The 22,405-nt window shown below is 42.8% G+C and overlaps 1 protein-coding gene across 6 annotated transcripts in view; it reads left to right on the plus strand.

Annotated features, from left to right (window-relative positions):
• The first annotated feature begins 233 nt into the window (after positions 1–233).
• Positions 234–22,405, plus strand: part of UBR4 (ubiquitin protein ligase E3 component n-recognin 4) — a 67,719-nt gene continuing 45,547 nt past the window's right edge. For 5 of the 6 annotated variants that reach the window (XM_090123132.1, XM_090123133.1, XM_090123134.1 and 2 more), the window contains exons 1-41: positions 234–398; positions 3,294–3,391; positions 3,952–4,055; positions 4,300–4,429; positions 4,535–4,674; positions 4,842–4,944; positions 5,080–5,221; positions 5,348–5,472; positions 5,832–5,956; positions 6,215–6,274; positions 6,388–6,578; positions 6,806–6,905; positions 6,987–7,124; positions 7,614–7,731; positions 8,151–8,338; positions 8,853–9,012; positions 9,145–9,230; positions 10,118–10,287; positions 10,472–10,754; positions 11,274–11,406; positions 11,592–11,671; positions 12,199–12,327; positions 12,784–12,966; positions 13,186–13,308; positions 13,398–13,627; positions 14,258–14,382; positions 14,967–15,064; positions 15,192–15,349; positions 15,986–16,195; positions 17,223–17,324; positions 17,853–17,953; positions 18,445–18,643; positions 18,876–19,064; positions 19,406–19,469; positions 19,666–19,857; positions 20,022–20,092; positions 20,225–20,372; positions 20,679–20,906; positions 21,128–21,298; positions 21,399–21,581; positions 21,765–21,923. In XM_090123132.1, the coding sequence (XP_089979258.1) occupies positions 274–398; positions 3,294–3,391; positions 3,952–4,055; positions 4,300–4,429; positions 4,535–4,674; positions 4,842–4,944; positions 5,080–5,221; positions 5,348–5,472; positions 5,832–5,956; positions 6,215–6,274; positions 6,388–6,578; positions 6,806–6,905; positions 6,987–7,124; positions 7,614–7,731; positions 8,151–8,338; positions 8,853–9,012; positions 9,145–9,230; positions 10,118–10,287; positions 10,472–10,754; positions 11,274–11,406; positions 11,592–11,671; positions 12,199–12,327; positions 12,784–12,966; positions 13,186–13,308; positions 13,398–13,627; positions 14,258–14,382; positions 14,967–15,064; positions 15,192–15,349; positions 15,986–16,195; positions 17,223–17,324; positions 17,853–17,953; positions 18,445–18,643; positions 18,876–19,064; positions 19,406–19,469; positions 19,666–19,857; positions 20,022–20,092; positions 20,225–20,372; positions 20,679–20,906; positions 21,128–21,298; positions 21,399–21,581; positions 21,765–21,923 (5,862 nt within the window). In that variant the 5' untranslated portion in view covers positions 234–273. The remainder of the gene's footprint in view (positions 399–3,293; positions 3,392–3,951; positions 4,056–4,299; positions 4,430–4,534; positions 4,675–4,841; positions 4,945–5,079; positions 5,222–5,347; positions 5,473–5,831; positions 5,957–6,214; positions 6,275–6,387; positions 6,579–6,805; positions 6,906–6,986; positions 7,125–7,613; positions 7,732–8,150; positions 8,339–8,852; positions 9,013–9,144; positions 9,231–10,117; positions 10,288–10,471; positions 10,755–11,273; positions 11,407–11,591; positions 11,672–12,198; positions 12,328–12,783; positions 12,967–13,185; positions 13,309–13,397; positions 13,628–14,257; positions 14,383–14,966; positions 15,065–15,191; positions 15,350–15,985; positions 16,196–17,222; positions 17,325–17,852; positions 17,954–18,444; positions 18,644–18,875; positions 19,065–19,405; positions 19,470–19,665; positions 19,858–20,021; positions 20,093–20,224; positions 20,373–20,678; positions 20,907–21,127; positions 21,299–21,398; positions 21,582–21,764; positions 21,924–22,405) is intronic. The other variant, XM_090123135.1, reaches the window with a different exon arrangement.

Below are 22,405 nucleotides of genomic sequence, written 5' to 3' on the forward strand. Positions count from 1 at the left end.
CGCCGCCTCTTTCCCGCGCGCAGTATCGCGCATGCGCCACAAGCCGCGCGCAGTACCGCGCATGCGCCACCCCTAATCCTGCTGACTCACGTACTGCACAGGCGCATAGACTCGCCGTTCCTCCTCCAATCAGAGTGCTGGATGCGCGCATGCGCTTTGCCTCACTTCCTGTCTCGCTGCTCGCAGTGGGGGGGGCGCTTCCGGCCCGTTCTCTCCCTTCCCCCCCTCCCCCTCGGCCGCCGCCGCCCCCCCCCGGCGCAGCACAGCGGCAAGATGGCGGCGGGCGGCGGCGCGGCGGAGCCGGGCTGGGAGGTGGCGGTGCGGCCGCTGCTGTCCGCCTCCTACTCGGCCTTCGAGATGAAGGAGCTCCCTCAGCTGCTCGCCTCCGTTATCGAGAGGTGAGGGCGGCTGCCGCGGGGTGGGCGCCGGGCCTTGCTTCACTTCAGGCTGCGTGCGGCCCTGAGGTGGTTTTGCTCGGCTGTGTGAGGCCGCGCCTCGGTGCTGCGTGCGGGGTTGGGTCCCTCAGTGTAAGAAAAGCGTCGGGGCTCTGGAGCGTGTCCAAAGAACCGAGCTGTGAGGCGGCTGCGCTACGGGGAGCTGAGGGAAGGGGGTGGGTCGGGCTGGGGAAGGGGAGGCTGTGAGAACTCATCGCTTTACAGCTCCTGGAAGGAGGCTGTGCTGAGGTACGGTCGGCCTCTGCGCTTCTCAGGTGATGGGATGGGAGGAAACGGCCTCGGGTTGCTGCACCAGAAGAGCAGTGATGTGCTGGCACAGGGGTGACCGGCCAGGAGGTGTTCAGTGTGGAGATGTGGCAGTGAGGGATGTGGGCGGTGGTTACACGGGGTGGGTTGGGGTCGGACGTGGTGACCTTGGAGGACTTTTCCAACCTGTGTGATTCCTTGAAGTGCTGCTAGGAGAGATGTGCTTCCTCCCCCGGCGTTGAGCAAACCCTATAGGACTGGAGTTCTAAGTGGAGTCCTGCAGGGCAGAAGATTTTGTGTCATGCCTCGTGCAGAGGAAAAAATAGCTCATTACTGTGCAGAACTGTGCTCTGCTGTTCTAAGAAACAGCCTATCTTTGGATTTCTCATTAAAAGATGCCCTCTTTGTCATTTTTTTTAGAAGATTAGCAGTGAGGGGTTGGTCCACAATGATGTTGGATGTCCTGGTGCTACAACAGCAAAATCACCAACGTCGTTCTTTTCAAAATAAATTAAGATGCTCCTTTTCTTGATAGCTCTTATATTCCTAAGTTCAAGCATTATCAACTCCCTGACATCCTCTTATTAGAAAGTATACTCAGCAGTGAATCAACGTTGGCCTTATTTTTTGACAGAAATCATAGAAACACTAACATAGACCCAGCTGCAGAGGAACATGGTTTACAAAGTCTGTGACGGTCAGATGAGGCTGATTTTTCAGGAAAGGTTTTCAATTGTGAGAGAACTGCACCTGCTGTTGTACCTTTTCATGGCAGAGGGTGTTTTGTGCTGCTGCCTTACATAAAGGGTCTATTTCTGGCTGGTTGAAATTTGGAAGCAGAAGTGAGAACGAGGTGGTATTCATTGCTGAAGTGTTATATTGATGGCTGGCTTCTTAGTTAGCATGAGTAATGATTTTCCCTGGTAAGTAATGTTATTTAAGCAATAAATCACAGCACAATAGCCTGAAGTTGTTATCAAGTTTCACTGTATATACATATGTATATACATATACAGTATAACGCTTGAACACATGACAGGTTAAGCTGTTACCTTTTTTCTTGTTATTTGCAAGGACTTGATGACAATGATTAGCAGACAGGTGCCTTCCACTTTTCACTGCCCTAACAAGACCACAACTCGTTTAAATAAATCTCAAACCTCTTCTTGACCAATTGGGGTGAAAATCCTTATGTGGTTCAAGTATCTGCACTTTTCTGTTCTTATTCCTGCAGGTATTGTGTGTTGCTCAGCATTACCTTTACAACAGCTCATTAGGAGCTGCCAGTTTCTTCTGTGCTCCGTTAATCCCAAACTGTTCTCATTTGTTCTCTTAAAATACGTTATGTGCACCTACAGCCACTAATTTAGAGCTGGCTGTAAAGCAGAAGGTGAGCAAAATGAGTGTCTGACAGCAGCACGAATGCGTTGGCACATCCAATGTCTGGTAGTTGCCAAGCTTGAGGAATTGTCCCTTTGGTTGGGAGTGGAGCCTCTGCCTCCCAGCAGCTCCCCCGAAATGAGGTCTTTTTCCCAGACCTGGAGGAACTGCTGTTTTTAGAAGCAGAGTGAAGTTGTCGTGCCATCTTTTCATCCAACTCACTCGTTTCCTGAGTGTTTCTGTCATCTGCAAATGGGAAGGCAATTAAGTATTTAATAAGCGGACATCCACACCACTTTGTTTTGTTGGAGGGCTGGCCTAGCCCTGCAGGCAGAGCTCTGCTTCTCACTGTGGCCGCCTTCAAGTTGGTGCAGATGGGACGTGGGGCAAAGCCTTCCCACAGCTGCCTTCAGTGTGTCATCTCTGCATGGATGCTCCCTGTGGCCAGCAGGCCTCACAGGAAAACCTCAGAGATCTGACTGTACTGACACATCTTTTGCTTTACAGTTTTTACTTTAGCTTTGAGATGACACTGAATTTTCACTTAGTGTTGATTTGTGCGCAGGGAAAAATGGCAAACTGCTGTAAAAGCTCTGAAATCACCACCCTCAGCCCACGAGGCTGATGACAGCAGATGCATTCTTCTGGACTGTGTGCTACCTGCCAAAACTCTTTGCTCCTCTGCTTGTGCACATGCCGCATTGAGTATTTGTTGTTGTTATGCAATGGGCTGTTTTGATCCTTCTGTTTTGCAGAATTGCATAAACTGCTGTTGGCTCTGCCTTGTCAGAACGGGAATGCCTGTGCTGCAGCCCTGGCATCAGCAGAACAAACAGCCCCAACTTTACGGGCAGCTGACTTTAGAGGAACTTAAAGATTAATGAAAGCTGACAGGAGGGTGATTGTTAGAGAGGCTGACTTCTGGTGATGTAAAGGAAAAGTACTGGCCATACTGGGGGCTGTTTTCTTAAACTTCCAGTGCGGGCAGCAATCCTGATGCCCTGATCTGTCTTCTGCTGCAGGAATCAAGCCTGAGGATACACAAATGGGATGCAGGACAAGATCCTGTCCTCAACACTTTGATTTGGAAAGAGTGTGTGATCTTAATGATCTTGTCTTACACGTGTTAATGGATATATCATGTTCTGAGTGTTGTATGGCAGCCTTATTGTGCCGTATCAAATCGACGTATCCCTTCTTCTCCTATTGCAGTGAATCAGAAATCTTGCACCACGACAAACAATACGAGCCTTTTTACTCCTCCTTTGTTGCACTTTCAACACATTACATCACTACTGTGTGTGGTCTCAGTAAGTGTTCTCCATCCTCCAATTTTACCCTTGTACAACAACTGAAGGATAGTAAAAGTAGGCCCAAGCTGTTCTTTTGGGATTTGTCTCAGGCCCCATTTCTGAATCAGATATTAACATAGAACACAGAGTGGTTCATGTCCTGCTGGCAGATGGAAAGGGAAACTTGTCTAGTTTTGGCATTTGGGTACCTCCTGGTGGGTGGTGGCAGCTTTTGGTTGCATGTATATATTTCTTTTTTCAGCAGAAAGGTAGTTTGGGTAAACTTGTTTTGTGTCCATCAGTGCTTTTTCTCTAAGCTCTGACAGTATTAACTCATAAATGTTGCAAGGAAAGCCATCGTATGTGGCTGTGTTAGAAGGTTTTATCCTTGCTTTCCTGACATTTCTTAGGTTACGTTTTAATGAGACCAAATTGACACTGCATTTCTCTGTTAGACACAATAGACAGTGCATGCATGCATTCTGCCTGGCATTCTGCTTTATGGAAAGAGTTAAGAACATGCTATACCAATTTACTTAAAGACTTGCCCTAATTGATGCAACCATCTGCTTTTTCAGTACCCAGAAACCAACTGCAGTCGGTGGCAGCAGCATGTAAGGTCCTGATTGAGTTCTCCCTTCTGCGTCTAGAGAACCCAGACGAAGCGTGCGCTGTTTCACAGGTAAGCACAGATTTTGACCACGTGGCCCTGAGAGCAAAAAGGGACTCTGGCTTCTAATTCTATAAATATTTGCTCTGATGTTGTACAAAGCAAGATTACCATCACGATCTTTGCTGTGAGATCAGATTGGATCTGAGATGCTGTGGTTACATTACTCATAATGCAGCAGCTGAGGGTAAATGAAGCCACAAAATAATTGGTATCGAGAGAGTTTATGATGTATTTGATGCCTTTTTCTTTGTAGAAACACCTCATTCTGCTGATAAAGGGGCTGTGCACAGGCTGCAGCCGCCTGGATCGAACAGAAATCATCACTTTCACAGCAATGATGAAATCAGCCAAGCTGCCTCAGACCATCAAAACCCTCTCTGATGGTGGGTGGTTCAATTTGTCATTATATCGCTGTGGCAATGGAGGGAGCTATAGCAAATGTTATGTGCTCTGATGTATGAAATGATATTTTGCTGCTTGCCCTGCAGTAGAGGACCAGAAGGAGCTGGCCTCCCCAGTGAGCCCAGAGCTAAGGCAGAAAGAAGTACAGATGAACTTCCTGAATCAGCTGACATCAGTCTTTAACCCCAGAGTCTCAGCATCGCCATCTATCGTGCCAGAGACGCAGGTAAACAGCCCCAGAATAAGAGCAGCCTGACTTCTAACATGAATATCAGTGCACTCAAGGACTTCTCTGAGTTCTGTTGCTGATGCACCTTGCTGCTTTGTAGAGTCATTGAAATGCCCTATATTTTTTATGCTTCCATGATATATTTAGTATGTGTTTGATTTTAGGTTGAAGGAGAAAACGAGGATCAAGCTTCCGCAGATCAAACCTCTGCAGCAAAAACAAAAAGCATATTCATTGCTCAGAATGTAGCCAGCTTGCAAGAACTGGGTGAGGATCAGCTTTGTAGCGTTGCGGGGATAAAGAGTGCAAGAGCAAGCATTTCTTCTGATGGCTATTCGATCTGTTCTGCTTAGATGCTGTCCCGTGGCACAGTAACAGTAAAACACTGTTTTTGTTTGGTAGGTGGCTCTGAAAAATTGCTGCGAGTGTGCCTGAACCTCCCATACTTCTTGAGATACATCAATCGGTTTCAAGATGCTGTGTCAGCCAACTCATTTTTTATTATGCCAGCCACGGTGGCAGATGCCACTGCTGTACGTAACGGGTAAGACTGTGCCATCACTCTTCTTTGGTATATGCTGGATACACTGTATGAGAGAAAATACTGTGCTGCTCCCATGAGCACTGTACAGATTGCATTGTTGATCCATAACCTGTGTTGGTACTGTAGATTTCACTCGCTGGTGATAGATGTGACCATGGCACTGGATACTCTGTCTCTGCCTGTGTTGGAGCCCCTGACACCCACACGGCTCCAAGATGTGACTGTTCTTGCTCTCAGCTGTCTCTATGCAGGTGACTGATTTTCTCTATTTTTAGGTCTCTAAGTCATTCTTGCTTCTTCTCTCCTTTGTTACCCACACATTCATGGCCCACCCCACAAGTAATCTTCATTATGGATGCGACAGCTTTGCCCCATACTGTGTATTGTGGGGCCTGGGGCAATGTGAGCTTTGTTCTGTTGATACTGAGGTTCTGGTATGTTCTGCAAGTGCAGTTTGGTGACTCAGCACCTTCTTAATAACCTGTAATTTCTTCTCTCTCTTAATGTTCAAAGCATAACTTGTGTGCATGTCTGATACCGCTTGTTTCTATGTGCTAAATGGGAAGATTGGCTTATAAGAAGACTGTTACCTTCATTTATTTTCATCCAGGTGTGAGTGTGGCAACTTGTATGGCCATCCTACACGTGGGTACCACTCAGCAGGTACGGACTGGATCTACGAGTTCCAAAGAAGAAGATTATGAAAATGATGCTGCTACTATTGTACAGAAATGTGTAAGTAGGTGGGAAGGAGTGCATTTGTTGTTTTTTTTTTTTCATTCTTGGCAAGTGAAATGTATAGAATTTGTATTTGTTTGGATTGCAGTAGATGTATATTATTTCTAAGCATTAGTCTGGCTGATAAAGTAATTGAGTTGGCTAACTGTGATAGGAAACAGTAATCATATCAGGAGTTTTAAAAGTGTGTAGGCTGGTTTAGTTATTGCCCAGTCCAGTGCTTAAACATTACTGTGGTTCTGTATCTCTTTGCAGCTTGAAATCTATGAAATGATTGGACAAGCCATCAGCAATTCACGCCGAGCAGGGGGTGAGGTAAGATCTGTGCCCTTCAGGAAGCTCTTATGCTGTTGTGTTTTGGCATTTGGATTCACGCTATTTCATCTTTATTTTTTTTTTTTCCCCCCCCTCAACTTTTTGGATGATAGCATTATCAGAACTTCCAGCTGCTTGGGGCCTGGTGTTTGCTAAACAGTCTCTTCCTCATCTTGAACCTCAGCCCCACAGCACTGGCTGATAAGGGGAAGGAGAAAGATCCATTGGCTGCTCTTCGTGTCAGAGACATTATTGCTCGGACGAAGGAGGGCGTTGGGTCTCCCAAACTGGGACCTGGAAAAGGGTATGTAAAGAACCCACTGAAGTAATCATTGTCCATGTAATTGTGCAGAGCAAACAATTACTATGGAGTCTTGTTGGTCTCGCCATGTGAAATTCAAGTCTTGGTTCTTGAAAAGAAAATGAGTCACCTTTTCTTTTTCAATTTAGCAAAGCAATTCCTCAGTCACCTCACTCAGTCTGTTTTTTTTTCCCCCCTGCAATTACATTTTATCTTTTATTTTTCTGTAGACATCAAGGGTTTGGTGTTCTGTCAGTGGTGCTTGCAAATCATGCCATCAAATTGCTGTCATCCCTCTTTCAAGATCTGCAAGTGGAGGCATTGCACAAGGTGTGTAGGTAGTTCTTGTGAAACACTTGCCCTTCTCCACTGAAACACACTTTAAACTCTCTCTTCAATGCTGTCCTCCAGGGCTGGGAGAGTGATGGCCCACCAGCAGTGCTGGATATCATGGCTCAAAGCACATCGATCCAGAGAATCCAGCGGCTGATAGATTCTGTACCACTCACTAATTTGCTGCTGACTTTGCTGTCTACATCGTACAGAAAGGTAGGAACTGATGTGCAGCTAGGGAGATATCTGAGCAACTCCCACTGAGTGTCATCTGCATGGAAAATTCTCTCTTTACAAACTGTGAATATGCAAAGAAGAATTCTGTCAGTGTCAACCAAAGGCACTTTCCCTCCTCGTTTGGAGACCGTAAATTTGACAAACTTGTTCTAACAAAATAGCTCTGTAAGCACAGTGGCATTTGTGAGTTTAACGAGAAGATGAAAAGGCTGTGTTCAGAACAGATGCTTTCATGTTAAAGCTGTTACTTGAAGTGTTGCTTAAATTCTTGGCATGCATAATTTATTTTCAGCCATCCTGCATAAATTCTGATACAACTTTAAGGGAGAGGAATCTTGAGAAACTGTTAATAAATCGCTTGACTAGAATTTACTGGAAGCAAATTAAAATGCTTTAGGAAGATAATTTGTTTTCAAATTCTTGTCTTTCATAATCCTAAAATTGAATTTGTTCTGCTGTTCTTGTAAGGCATGTGTCTTGCAACGTCAGAGAAAGGGCTCCATGAGCAGTGATGCAAGTGCCTCCACTGATTCAAATACTTACTATGAGGATGATTTTAGCAGCACTGAGGAGGACAGCAGCCAAGGTAATAGAGTTTTCAACAAAGAAATTAAGTCAGGATTTTATGCTGTTTTTCAGACTTTGTGGAAACCTGGCTACTGGGATTTTGCCTTCTTGGGCTAAAATAACATGTAATGCTGAAAATATGAAGCAGTTTGTTAGATCTGTTTGGCAGAAGCAATGCTGACTATACTCTTTTATGTAAACTGAAGCCAGAGAGGCTGGTATGTGGCAGTATTTGCTTGAGAGGAGAGTGGAAATAATTTCTTCTTGTAAATTCCTGCTGTAAAACTGCTGAGCTTTGTGACTGGAAGGGAGAAATGAAGATTGCAGATGCCTTAAGTCTGCTCACTGAAGTTCTTCAGGCCTTTACTGTACCAAGTCCCTTGCATGATGTGGTTCTTCACAATTCTGTGCTTTTGGTTTTTTTGCCTCCTATGTCAGATGATGACAGTGAACCAATCCTTGGGCAATGGTTTGAAGAGACAATATCTCCAAGCAAAGAGAAAGTGGCCCCACCACCACCCCCTCCACCACCACCTTTGGAGAGCTCTCCAAGAGTCAAAAGCCCAAACAAACAGACTGCTGGAGAGAATGGGAACATCCTGGCCAGCCGTAAAGATCCAGAATTGGTATGGAAAGGTCTCCAGGGTTAATGAAATGATGTGTGCAGGTAACATGATAAATGTCAGGTATTATTTAAGTATACTGCTGATGGAAGATTGGCTTTGAAGAAATGTATTTGGTTTACTCTTCCATCAAGTGGAATATTGCTGCTGTATTGGTTATTGCTAGGGGATCAGACTGAGAGTATCAGTTTGGGTTACAAAGGAAGAGGGAAAATGAGGGCAGAGCTATAAGTAAGTTAAGTTGCTGATAGAATGCTGTTAGTGGTGGGGAAAGACAAAAATAAATTCTGCTGCCCAGAGCTTTGGAGACTTGAAACTTTTTTTGGAGAATTACTAAAATTATAAAGAGTGCAGTGAGCTGCATTGCAATGAGTAAAGTAAATCTGCTCTCTGCTGCCAGGGATGTTATTAGGGAACTCGATCTGTTTTGCTGACAGTTCTGGCTTTTTTAATGTTTTCTTATACTCCCTCAGGTTTTGTTTCTTCTATAGCACGTTTCTCTTTTTTTTCTTTTCAGTTTTTGAGCCTAGCTTCAAACATTTTGAACTTTATCACTTCTTCTATGCTGAACTCCAGGAATAACTTCATTCGCAACTACCTGAGCGTCTCTCTTTCGGAGCAGCACATGGCAACCCTTGCTAGCATCATCAAAGAAGTGGATAAGGATGGGCTTAAGGGTGAGTGAGCAGTACTTCTCTGTTAGAAAGCACAGATAGGAGGATTTGCAGGTGTTTGTTTTCGTAGTTCCATACAGAAATCATAAATATGGGAGAGCAACAGTAGTGAATGTCTCGATCTCTGTATTACAGGCACTTCAGATGAGGAGTTTGCTGCTGCACTCTATCACTTCAACCACTCCTTAGTGACCTCAGATCTTCAGTCCCCTGCCTTGCAGGTAAAGCCATGATGAATATAAAAATGAAATGAACAAATGTTGGTGTTTCTCAATGCTTCTGTGTGGACTCTGCACCTGAAGTAGCGTGTTGTGATTCCACTTGGCCCTGGAGAGTGGTATTTTTCAAACAGAGCTTGGGATATTTTGGATCCAAGTTGAATGACACTTTGCAGTGTGTGTAAGCTTAACATCCAGAGTTCAGGTTAATCCACTGAATTTTGAAAGTGATGAAGTCTGAAGGAGAAGTGGGTTTGCGTGTTTTGTTTTGGAGACTTGCCTCTATCCATGTGTTAGCAAGAGACATTCCATTACTTTGCTGTCAGGATTGATGCCAAAAGGCCTTGGAATTCTCTCAGGAGAATCAAGTTAATCCCTTTGCTTTCATGTGCTAACTTTGTAGCCTCCATGTTTGTTTGCTGGGTCATGGGCTGACCTGACTTAACACTGTAAGTAGGGCTTGCTTACCAATCAGTGTATTCAGAGCCTATACTTTTAGTTGTCCGTGTTTAAAAAACCTTTTTTTACACTTTTGTTTTCCCCCAAAAGCAGCTAAACAACCTTTTTGCTGAAGCACAAACTGCAGGCTGATCTGTATGGTTCTGCCAAAGCCTAATCTGTCCTGCTGTGATTTTGTGGCGAATGAATAGAGATCATTAATGCCATTTTGTCCTGCATTGCTGCTGAAGTTCAAAATTTGTGATGTTTTAGTGGCAAAACAACAACGTAAACATCCTCAGTAGCTATGTGATATATTTAAGATTAGAGAAATATTGCTGTATTAGCCCTTTACAACTTCTGGGAACAATATTCTTTATTCAAATTATGCTTTTAATTGAAGAAATCAGGCAGGACTTCCTTCTTTTCACCAAGTCTCTGCTTTATTCCAGAACACACTTCTTCAGCAGCTGGGAGTTGCCCCTTTCTCAGAAGGTCCATGGCCTCTTTATATCCATCCTCAAAGTTTGTCGGTGCTCTCAAGACTTCTCCTCATTTGGCAGCATAAAGCCACTTCCCAGGGAGACCCTGATGTCCCAGAATGCCTTAAAGTTTGGGAAAGGTGAGATAATTTTATTTTAGCTTGAAAGTCAGTCATCATCTTTATGAAATTGCCAGTACTGATTAGAAGAATAAGCAGTAAATTAAACAATAAAAATATTTCTCTAAGCTCTGGTTAAAGAGATCTTCAAGATGTATCTAAGTAGGAAGAAAAGGAATGTATGAACTTTCTCTCCTGTTGTCAGGTTTGTGGGCACGCTGAAGCAGAATGCCTTGCAAGGGACCCTTCCCAGTGATGCAGAAGATCTGAATGTTGAACATCTCCAGCTGCTGCTGCTTATTTTTCACAATTTTTCTGAGAGGGGCCGCAGGTCTATCATGATGCTCTGTATCCAGACAATTGTAGAGCTGACAGTGAACATGGACACCCAGCAAAGTTCTGTACCACTTATTGTGGCACGCCTGCTCTTGGTGTTTGACTATCTGCTCCATCAGTATTCCAAGGCCCCTGTGTACTTATTTGAACAGGTAAAACTTTGTGATTCTGTTCTGAAATGTAGTTCATTGCTCAGCAGAGATCTGTGACAGGCAATCATTTGATGTGTTCTGATCTCTTTGGTTTTGTTATCAATCTTTCAGATTATAATAAGAGATTAACTACAATTGTTGATTCCTAATGGCAGGTTCAGTTAGAGCATACATTTGTGATGTAACTGCTGTCCTAATAAATCCTGCTAAGGACAGGGTGAAAGCCCCGCCTTCATCTTTCATGACTATTTTGGGTATTCAGACACCATTTCCGATACCTTGTATGCACTGTTCTTGCTTTAGCTTGTCCCTGTTGAGTTATGGCACTGTTCTCATTAATGAGATGCTAGTATTTTGTGTGTTGCTTTTTCAGTAGTTGGAAACTTGTTAGGTAGGATCCAGGGCTTCCCTCAGAAGCTGAGAAAAGTGTGGTGTAGGAATGGGATTGCTTGTATCTTATGGCTCTTTGTTTTGTTATTGTGGTTCCCCTGGTTAATGACTTAATGCTTTTCTACTTAGGTGCAATATAATTTGCTGACCCCACCCATTGGCTGGGTGAGTGGGTCCCAGGACAGTAGCAGACGAACCTCTGTCCCACTCTATCATGGTTTTAAGGAGGTGGAAGAAAACTGGACCAAACACTGCTCATCAGGTAAGAGGGAACACGTGAGAAGTTTTTTGTTTAAAGATTTGCTTTTGCAAATAAGTGAGAGCCATTCCTACGGCCTGGGTACATTTTCCTGCCTTTGGCAGGCATACTTAAAACAGATAAAAATGCATGTAGTTATGCTTGAACAATTGTAGTAAACAAAATAATTGCTGTTTATCACCTTCCAGACGCAGTTCCACAGCCCAGGTTCTACTGCATTCTATCTCTAGAAGCTTCTGAAGATGACCTGAACCGTCTAGATAGCACGGTACTGGGATTTATATGTAGAAACCTTTCTGTAAGCTTTCAAAGGGCAGTGTTGGCTTGGCAAGTGCCAGGGAAGACTGATGAGAAGGAAGGACCTGGTGCAGTGGCTAGAGCAGGAATTTTATCCAAATGGAGAAAAGAGCAGTGACTGAGTAAGATAATGTGGGATTCTTTTTTTACACCAAGTTGTATGTCAGGGAAGTCCATTTGCAAATTCGGATGTACTACTATGAAGCTGTGTTGGACAGCTTGTTGTAATGCATATGATTCAGTTATTTATGCTGCAGAGCAGAGTTCTATCATATCCACAGTTACTTCTCAATGCTGCAGAAACATCTGAGGCAAAGATATGATAAGTAGGGTTACTTTCTCATCAGTTTGATCATATTCTTCCAGAATACCTGACAGAATTAACTTCCTGAAGTTACATTTTGCATAGTTTTGGTATGTGGGTGTTCTGAATACTTAACAGAAAGTATAAATAAATGCAGATGCAAAACAGTGATCATGACTTGTAATCTCTTGCAGGTTTGTGAGGTCCTTTTCTCTAGGACTATGAAGTATGATGAGCTTTACACAGCGTTGACTTCACTACTTGCAGCAGGGTCACAGTTTGATACACTCAGGAGAAAAGAGAATAAAAATGTCACTGCACTGGTAAGACTGTATGTGTTGCTGTGATGTTGTCTGTGCTGAGGAGAACTCATGTGCTGGGGTTTTCAATCTTAGTGTTTTCAATGAAGTATTCAAAGTATTCTGGACAGAGTAATGGAGAACTTAAAATCCTAATATTTTTGATGGTGGTATATTACTCAAGGATTTTTAATCCATAGCATATTTTAGACTTACTGTTCCTCCCTGGTAATGCCAGTAGGTCTGCCTGGAATATGATGAGACAGAAAAATCTTGTGTAATCCTTCCTTTTTTTTTTTTTCTTTCTTGCTCCTCTTCCTTTTATGCTTCATTGCATAATATGACAGAAATTCAGTTCACCACATGTTTGCCCAGTTTAGCACATCTACATGAGTCTAGAGCCCTGTTGAGATAATTTCAGCAGCTATACTGCTTGAAACTGTGAACTTTACTAATTTATCCAACCATGCTTTTCTTTAGGAAGCCTGTGCTCTTCAGTACTACTTCTTGATACTGTGGCGGATACTGGGGATATTGCCTCCATCCAAAAACTACATGAATCAGTTGGCTACAAACACACCAGAGATGAGTGAATGTGATATTTTACACACCTTGCGCTGGTCTTCTCGCCTGCGAATCCCATCTTATGTCACATGGATCAAGGTTGCAGTCTCATCTTCATTGGGCTGTTTTGTAATGTTGTTTATTAGTAAGAATGTCAGTTTCTTGTTCTTCTGTGCTTAGTGCATGTGGGATTTGTTGTGTGGGCATGGTGAGAAGTGGGAACTTGTCTGCATTTTTGAAGTGTTCTAGCTTGGTAGTTGGCAGAATGCTTAATTATAGAGCACTTTTAAAGTGTGGTTTTTTTTCTGGTGTCTGTAGGATCACCTTACCAAGCAGGGGATGAAAGCTGAACATGCTGCTTCTCTCATTGAATTGGCCTCCAACAAGTGCAGCTCAGTAAAATATGATGTGGAAATAGCAGAAGAATACTTTGCTCGACAGGTGAACTGATGCAAATGTAAATGTGCACATGGAACATCTGTTCTTGTGGAATGATTTGCACTTACAGTTCCATTCATTTGTATTTTAAGATATCTTCGTTTTGTGGCATCGATTGCACAACTATTCTCCAGCTGCATGAAGTTCCCAGCTTACAGTCCATTTACACCCTTGATGCTGCAATTTCCAAGATCCAGGTTTCTCTAGATGAGCACTTCACCAAGCTAGCTGCAGAAACTGATCCACATAAGTCTTCAGAGATGACCAAGAACCTCCTACCTGCTACACTGCAGCTTATTGACACTTATGCTACATTTACCAGGTACAACCCATGGCATCTCTGATAGAAATGATGTTTTCTTCTGTACACGAGGGTTCTTATTTTATTTGTTGTTTTGGTAGAGAGAGGTTGGTCTGTTAATGGTCCAATATAGTTACTTCAACTTAGATCCTTTAGACTGACCATTGTTTTTTAAAAGAAGACAAAGCTATTCAAGCTGTAATGTGGTCATTATTTTAAGTAGCTTGATCTTTCAAGATTTTCTTGCAAGTTTGTAAAATCAGCTTTTCCTCCAAAGATGAAACCTCTTCTTACCACTCTGTAGGACAGTGCTGCTTAAGGTTATTTCACTCTCATTATTGAGACTGTCAGAGACCATCAGAGAGAGGAGGAGGGTGTTAATTCTTAGATTAAGAGACTGAAGTCTTCTAAACTCTCATTAGCCCCTATGTAGAAGAAAGCAAAAGTAAATCAGCTTTTTCTTTTAAGCAGATGCTTTTGCTGGTAAGAAGCTTAGAGGAGATAAAAGCCTCGAACTCTCTTAGTGATATCACATGAAGTATGGGGCAGAACTTCAGAAGTTTGCTTTCTTATCTGTCACCGTATTGACACATTTAGTTATGAAATGCAGAACTGCTTCCTTGAAGTGAATTCTTTTCCTCATGAGTGCAGATCTTACTTGCTACGTAGCCTCTCTGAAGAGGGCTCCAGTGAGAACAAGCCTTCTGAAGAGAAGCTACGAGGTTATGCTGCTGTCCTGGCCATTGGATCCAGCCGTTGCAAGTCCAATACGCTAGGTGAGCATCCTGCATGGTTCACATTTCCTTTTGTGCACAGGTGAAGCTTTCTACAATGTTTTCAGCATTCAACTTCAAAGCTGTGTGCTGGCTTATGTGCTCTTTTTCCTCTACCACTGTGTTCAGATCACTGTATTATCCTGTCAGCAGCAGACGGGGAAGTCTTTTCTTTTTAGTATTATAGGAGCTGAAAAAGAGGGGCAAACCTTGAAAAAGTAACTAACTTGTGAGCTTAACTGGCTTATTGGAATGCTTTTATAACCATGTTGGTGCTCCAATATAATGGCATGAAAGCATATGGCAAACTGTGAAATATTAATGTGTTGAAGACAGCTGTGAATTAGTATTTTTGCCATGTCTCCCATTGTTCTAATGAAGTGAAAGAAGCTGATGCAAACTTCAGGAATATTTTTGACTGGTAGAAAAGCATAAGAGTGGCCTTCAGCGGGATAACAGGTCGAACTTAGCTGCAATTGTGTCTTGTTTAATTCATGATCTAGTTTTAAACAGTTTTTAGAAGCATTCTGGTTTTCAACAGGACCCATGGTATTACACAGTGACTTACAATTCTGGATTGATTGCAGGTCCAATGCTTGTTCAGAACTTACCATCAGCTGTGCAGACTTTATGTGACTCATGGAACAACATTCATACCAATGAATTTCCAAACATTGGCTCGTGGGTGAGTCCAGCCTCATGGGTTGAGCCAACATAATCTTAACTCTGTAAATTAGTGGGAATGGCAAGTAGTCTGTCTTTCTGCTAAACACAGATTGTCTTGATTTTCATGTGTGTGTCTCAACCCTTAGCGCAACGCCTTTGCGAATGACACAATCCCTGCAGAAAGCTACATCAGTGCAGTTCAGGCTGCCCACCTTGGTACTCTCTGCAGCCAAAGTCTACCTCTTGCAGCTTCCCTAAAGCACACCCTTCTCTCCTTGGTCAGACTTACTGGGGATCTCATTGTGTAAGTGATGTTTTTTATATTGCATTCTTGCTTCTTGTCTTCTGAATGTCTGTCTTGATCAGACTGTTCTGTTGGAACACTTACTGAACTGGCTCTGTACTTCGAACTGAGCCTTAAGCTATGCTATATTCAGTGTGCAGTTCTGAATGAACAGCTTTTCAGTCTTGGTGTGGTATCTCCAAAAAGTAGAGTCCTTGATAGGAACGCTTAGTCCTTTTGTTCAAGAGGCACAAGACAGGGAGGTTTTTCACCCAGAGGGTGGTGAGGCACTGGAACAGGTTGCCCAAGGAGGTTGTGGATGCCCCATCCCTGGAGCCATTCAAGGCCAGGCTGGATGTGGCTTTGAGCAGCCTGGTCTGGTGGTTGATGACCCCTGCACACAGCAGGGGGTTGGAACTAGATGATCATTATGATCCTTTTCAACCCAGGCCATTCTATGATTCTCTATGATTCAGCGATTAGCTGAGGCTGTATTGATCAAATCTGATTCTGTCTTATTTTCATTCATTTGTGTGATCTTTTCAAAGCATAAGAAAGAAGCGAAAGAATTGTTTTTTCCAGGCATTTAACACTAAGATAATTGCAAACAAAATAATTGTCTACACTGCATATAATTACCTACCTTTTCTTTTCAAGCTGGTCAGATGATTTGAACCCACCACAGGTGATTCATTCCCTGTTGCCCCTCCTTTTGGAGACCAGCACGGAGAGTGTGGCAGAGATAAGCAGCAACTCCCTAGAAAGGATCTTGGGTCCTGCAGAATCAGATGAATTCCTGGCACGTGTTTATGAGAAGTTGATCACAGGATGCTATAACATACTGGCCCATCACTCTGATCCAAACAGGTATTAGACTGTGTGGCTTCTAGTTCTCTTCCAATTAAGCTGTGTACAAAGAATTACTCCAGTATATTTAAAAATCAATGTAGTTTCTTCAGCAGCAAGACAGAGAGGCGAAAAATCAGCTTATTTTTATCTGTTGAAGACTATTGTACTTGTTGACTGAAAATGTAAGATACTTTATTCAGCTCACCAGAATTTTCAGCATTGCAGTTTAGGCAGCGTGGATTTTAATCATCTCTTCTAACTCTGGATGGATCACATATGTATCTGGATAGTTTTTTATTTAATCAAATAGAAAATTATGTAAATACAAGCACCAAATCAAAGCTGGAGATGCCGACCTAACTTGCTTTATATTCCTTTGTCTCGATTCTTGCTGTTTATAAGGATGGCTAATCCCTTCTTTATCATGGCCAACTAGCCAGATTTATGCTTCCCACCCCTTACTTGCTATGTATATAGAGAGAATAAGCTTGATGCACAGATGTTGATTCTGCCCATCTGCAACATAAAACCATTAGGCATGATGATATTGCATCTTTTTAACACTGATCCTCTCTGGATGGAGGGTATTCAGAAGGAGATCTATTGAGCCTTCTGTTAGAGAATGTAAAAATAATTGGATTTTGCTTGCAGTATGTGTTGTGGAGTGAGGGTGAGCACAGTAGAGAATGGGTGGAGTAACTCTAAAAGAGACTTAAAGTATAAAAGAACAGCAAGTTAGAGGAATTTGTAACGCGAGGAGCTGGAAAGATGTAGATTATTCTAGATTTCTAAGCTACTGTGTAGCTTGCCTACAGCGTGTGCCACTCTTTTTTCCTGATCATTTGGTGGATATGTTGGTCTTTATGTGATGTTTGTTCATCAGTTGCTTTTCTCTTGTGTCTTGGAAGGAGAGTTTCTTAAAGCTAGTGGAAGGTTTGTTAGAATTGTGTTAGCAACGTTGGCTCTTATTTTGCTTATTGGCTCTCAGAATTATTGAAATTATTCTTATATATATTCTTACTAATATTTATTTTTTGACCTTCAGTGGCCTGGATGAGTCCATCTTGGAGGAATGCTTACAGCATTTGGAGAAACAACTGGAGAGCAGCCAAGCTCGAAAAGCCATGGAGGAATTCTTTTCAGAAAGGTAAAATCTGTGTGAAAGTTGTAAGCCAAACACTTCACTTCTTTTAGTTTGTCAGCTCTTCAGGAATGTTGATGCCTTTGTGCAGAACAATGCAGACCTGTGTAAGGACAGGGCAGCCTTCAAGCAGTTCAGGAGAGTGAAAAGACTTAGGATTTTGTTATTCCAAGTAGAACATGAGCAAATCCTCGTAGTGATCGGCAGTGAAGGTCTAGTGAAATGAAAAGCATCAGGAGTTTTATGAGAGATGCTCTGTACTGTAAGGCAGTGCAGTTTAAGTTGTGAAATCCCAGTTTCTCTCAGTCCCTCCCAGAGCAACAGATGGCTAATTGCAGGGATGAAGGTGGGGCATTGGCATAATTTAGGTTTATGAAGACGAACTGTGTTGGAAACTGCTAACACCACAATGGTTCTGTTATGAGATATAAAGTGTTAAGTGGAGGAAAGTTTTTCCCTTATTGGAAAGATGACTGATTTCTGGTTTGGGGCTATTTTGTAAAGCTGGCTTTAATATTCACTCCTTTCATATAGTGGAGAATTGGTCCAGATCATGATGGCAACAGCCAATGAAAACCTCTCAGCAAAGTTCTGCAACAGAGTGCTGAAATTCTTCACCAAACTCTTCCAGTTAAGTAAGTGGTTGTGTTGAATATCCCTGTCATGTCCTTGTCTGCCTACTGCTGTTGTTGGATTGGAGAGAATGCAATAGGAAGGTGCTTGAAAGAAAAACTCTAAAAGGAATCGGAGTGACTTCTTCATTTTTAATGGTTTTGTGTCACCTCTGTGTGTTGCTCATTCCTTTCTCACCCCTCTTTTAAACTTCCCAAGTTTATTTGGCTCTTTTTCCTTTTAGTACTGGATAACAGCTGATTTTAGTGTTAGAGAAAGATGAAGATGATTTCTATCTGAGCTCATGTCTGGGAATAAGTGAAGCAACCTGAAAAAAATTGCATTTACTTCTTGTAGCTGATTGGTTTTCCTAAGAAGGAGAGAAAGCAGGTGCTTTGACCAGGTCCCCATTCCAAGTAAAGTTTTTATCTGAGTGAGACCATTAACAGAGGGAAAGCCACCTTCAAACACATTCACAGCAGCATCTGTCACTCACTGTAGTTTTCTCCATCAGCTGAGAAGAGTCCCAACCCCAGCCTGCTGCGACTTTGTGGCTCCTTGGCTCAGCTGGCTTGTGTGGAGCCTGTACGTCTCCAGGCCTGGTTAACCAGGATGACCATGTCTCCACCCAAAGATTCAGACCAACTGGATGTTGTTCAAGAGAACAGGCAACTGCTACAACTCTTGACAACTTACATTGTTCGGGAAAACAGGTGAAGTACAGCTTTTGTCATTACTTTGTGCACTGTTGGTTTGTTTCAATCTGTAGATATGTAAATTAATTGAGTTACTGATTGCCTCCTTCTGTCACAGTTCAAATAAAACAAGTGGGGCATAGCTGTTGCCTATGAGGGCATTGCTGGGTCAGTGTTCTTGCAATGTGGGTCTTAGCTGCCCTTCCTGTAGGTGATGTGCAGCATCTGAAATCTTCACCTTTTTTATTAGCCAAGTTGGAGAAGGCGTGTGCACTGTTCTGCTGAGTACTCTGATACCAATGGCAACGGAGATGTTGGCCAACGGTGATGGCACAGGCTTTCCTGAACTGATGGTTGTGATGGCGACTTTGGCTAGTGCAGGACAAGGTGCAGGACACCTCCAGCTTCATGGTGCTGCTGTTGATTGGCTAGGCAAATGGTAAGAGCAAACTGTATACTGCTATTTGTTAATTTGCTTCAACTAAACTGTCTTTTTTTCTGATAATACAGGAACAGAAGTGCATGTTTACTGATGCACACTCATTTTGTAGTTTGTTGTTTGGGATATAAGGTGTCTGAGACAGGCTAGGCTGTGTTTCCCCCCCAACAAACAAACATGGTTTCATCATCTTTTCCACTCTAGATGGTTTAAGTAATCACTACATTGGTACATTTCCTGTTGCTGAGCTAGAGCAGATTTGGTGCTTGAAGCTAAGGTGGAAACTGAGTTTATACCTCCCAAAGACCACTAGTTGTAATGATCTTCTCTATGTGTTACAGCAAGAAATACCTGTCTCAAAAGAACGTCGTAGAAAAAATGAATGCTAACGTCATGCAGGGGAAGGTAAGGCACGTGGCTGTTGTTTTATTGGCAGAAATAAATTTCAGGCCATAGATGCATCAGCTCTCTTGTTCTTGTTGCACAGTGAGAATTTGAAAACAATTTGATTGGGGGTGTGTGTGTTATATTTTCCTGCTTTATAGTAACTGCTGTGGGATTTAAGTGTTGCCTCTCATTTTCATTCATCTCAATTTCATAGCATGTTACTATCCTGGAGTGTACGTGCCATATCGTCTCTTACCTGGCTGATGTCACTAATGCACTGAGCCAGAGCAGTGGACAAGGACCAAGTCATCTTTCTGTTGATGGCGAGGAACGGGCAATTGAGGTAGATTCAGATTGGGTAGAAGAGCTGGCAGTGGAAGAGGAGGACTCTCAAGCTGAAGATTCGGTAGGCAACAGGCACAGTTAATGCTGCAAATGAGCTAGGTGGTGCTAAAACTCACTGCTGTTAAAATATTCATGTAAATGTATGAGAAACACATTCTGTACCATCTGCCTTTGCTGTGGAAGTGCAGTTATAATACCTTACTAGAACGCATTTCTTCTTAATAGGATGAAGATTCTCTTTGTAATAAACTCTGTACCTTCACCATTACACAGAAAGAATTCATGAATCAACATTGGTAAGAATCTCTCAGAACTCCTGGTCAGAATTTCAGCCTGCTAGTTCTGGCCATTAATTAAAAAACAAATGCAGTCTGTGGAGCCTTCTGGAAGTACTATGCTTCATAACTCAACCAGCTTATTTTGTGCAGGTATCACTGTCACACTTGCAAGATGGTTGATGGGGTTGGTGTTTGCACCGTTTGTGCTAAAGTTTGTCACAAGGACCATGAGATTTCTTATGCCAAATACGGATCGTTCTTCTGTGACTGTGGAGCCAAGGAAGATGGCAGTTGCCTGGTAAAGTGTCTTGATTCCACCTACCATTACAGCATGCACAAGTTAGCCTAAGCTGCACAGCTGATACTATCTTTTCTCATGTTTTCCACTAGCAGCAGAATAACTGTAGATCAGAAAGGAGCCTTTTGCTGGTACTTGGATGGGGAGTGGCTTGCAGGATACTGTTTTTTGAAAATTGCTGCTTTTTAAGAGCTTTGCATTCTGTTTCTTTGGAATTGCATTAGTCTTGTTGCTGTTACAGTCTGTATTCAATTTGTCAGTGATGAAAGCTAGTTTGGGCTTTTAACATTCCTATGTCATCCCCAGGCTTTGGTGAAGAGAACTCCTAGCAGTGGTATGAGCTCTACCATGAAGGAATCAGCCTTCCAGAGTGAGCCCAGAGTGCCCGAGAGTGTCATTCGACATGCAAGCACCTCTCCTGCAGAGAAGGCCAAGGTTACCATCAGTGAGGGGAAGGGCCCTGATGAAGAAAAACCCAAGAAGAGCAGCTTGTGTAGAAATGTTGAGGGCTGTCGAGAGGAATTACAGTCCCAGGTATAGTTATCAGCTGGCTGTTAGAAGGAAAGTGGTTAGTGTAGAGGATCTTAAGCGAGCAGTGTTGGTTATCAGCCGAGCTGCTTGATTTTTGTGGTCCTCTTTTTGATAGTAGAGATCACAGAAGCAACTTCAGGTTTTAAAAACTAGTTGAGATGCAGATCTTATGAATACCCAGCAGAAATATCTTGATCCTCACTTGCCATATCTCTTTCTTGTAGGCCAACTTCTCCTTTGCTCCTTTGGTGCTGGAGATGCTGAATTTCTTAATGGATGCAATTCAGATAAACTTCCAGCAAGCCTCAGCCATGGGGAGCAGCAGTCGTGCACAGCAGGCTCTCAATGAGCTGCATACATTGGACAAGTCAGTAGAAATGACAGATCAATTGATGGTATGATACTAAAGGGGTTATTCTGGGTAATTAAATTATGGGTCGCATTTAACGTTCAGTGATGCACTTTTTTATGCTTTCTTCATTGCTAATGGTTCAGGTCCCAACTCTTGGCTCCCAAGAGGGTGCTTTTGAGAACGTCCGCATGAACTACAGTGGTGATCAAGGCCAGACAATCCGGCAGCTGATCAGTGCACATGTGCTGAGACGTGTGGCAATGTGTGTGCTGTCATCCCCACATGGACGTCGGCAGCACCTGGCTGTGAGTCATGAAAAGGGCAAGGTGAGTGAGTAATGTCTTCTGTCAAGTATTGCGTGGCTTAGAACAACCACTTGCTCTTCAGAGAAAAGAATTCTTAGAGCAGAAATGGTAAAAAGCACAGGGATGGCATCATAGAACTAGAATGGAGATGACTTTCTCTCCGAAATTCTAAATCTGGTTAAGGAAGTTCATTTCTTTTTGCAGATTACAGTCCTTCAGCTCTCGGCATTGCTGAAACAAGCAGACTCTAGCAAAAGAAAACTGACCCTCACACGCCTTGCATCTGCACCTGTTCCCTTTACTGTACTGAGCCTAACTGGGAATCCCTGCAAGGAGGACTACTTAGCTGTGTGTGGACTGAAAGTAAGTGCCTGACTAACTCTTTCCTAAGCAGTTGGAAACCTCATCTCAAAACCATCTGTAGATTTTTTTGAGGAACCTTGTCAGAGCCAGCTCCAAAGGTCTGTCATTAATTCTAGCTAATGAATCACTTTCTTACTAGATATGTGAAGTAAAAGAGGCAGTATCTATATAAGTAATGTAGTAAATGGGGCAATGCCTCAAAATAATAGTTATTTCTATATTTAGGCCAGATTTACTTGAAGACTGAAGTCAAGGTTTATCCATGTGGAACTTAAAGTGTGTTAGAACTAGTCTGTAACAGCTGGTGTGTTGTAACAAGGACTCACTTTTTGGTATTCTCCCAAGTTCAGATTCAGCTTTCACAGTGCCAGAACCCACAGAAGCCACAAATCTGCTATTTAGCTAAGAAACATCTGGAACAGAATATATATTTTTTTTAACTGACTTTCATGTCACTTATGTTAAGTGCAGGAATTTTAGAT

Source organism: Phasianus colchicus, chromosome 22 (genome assembly GCF_987193195.1).
Source record: "Phasianus colchicus chromosome 22, bPhaCol1.hap1.1, whole genome shotgun sequence".
NCBI classification, from domain to species: domain Eukaryota; kingdom Metazoa; phylum Chordata; class Aves; order Galliformes; family Phasianidae; genus Phasianus; species Phasianus colchicus.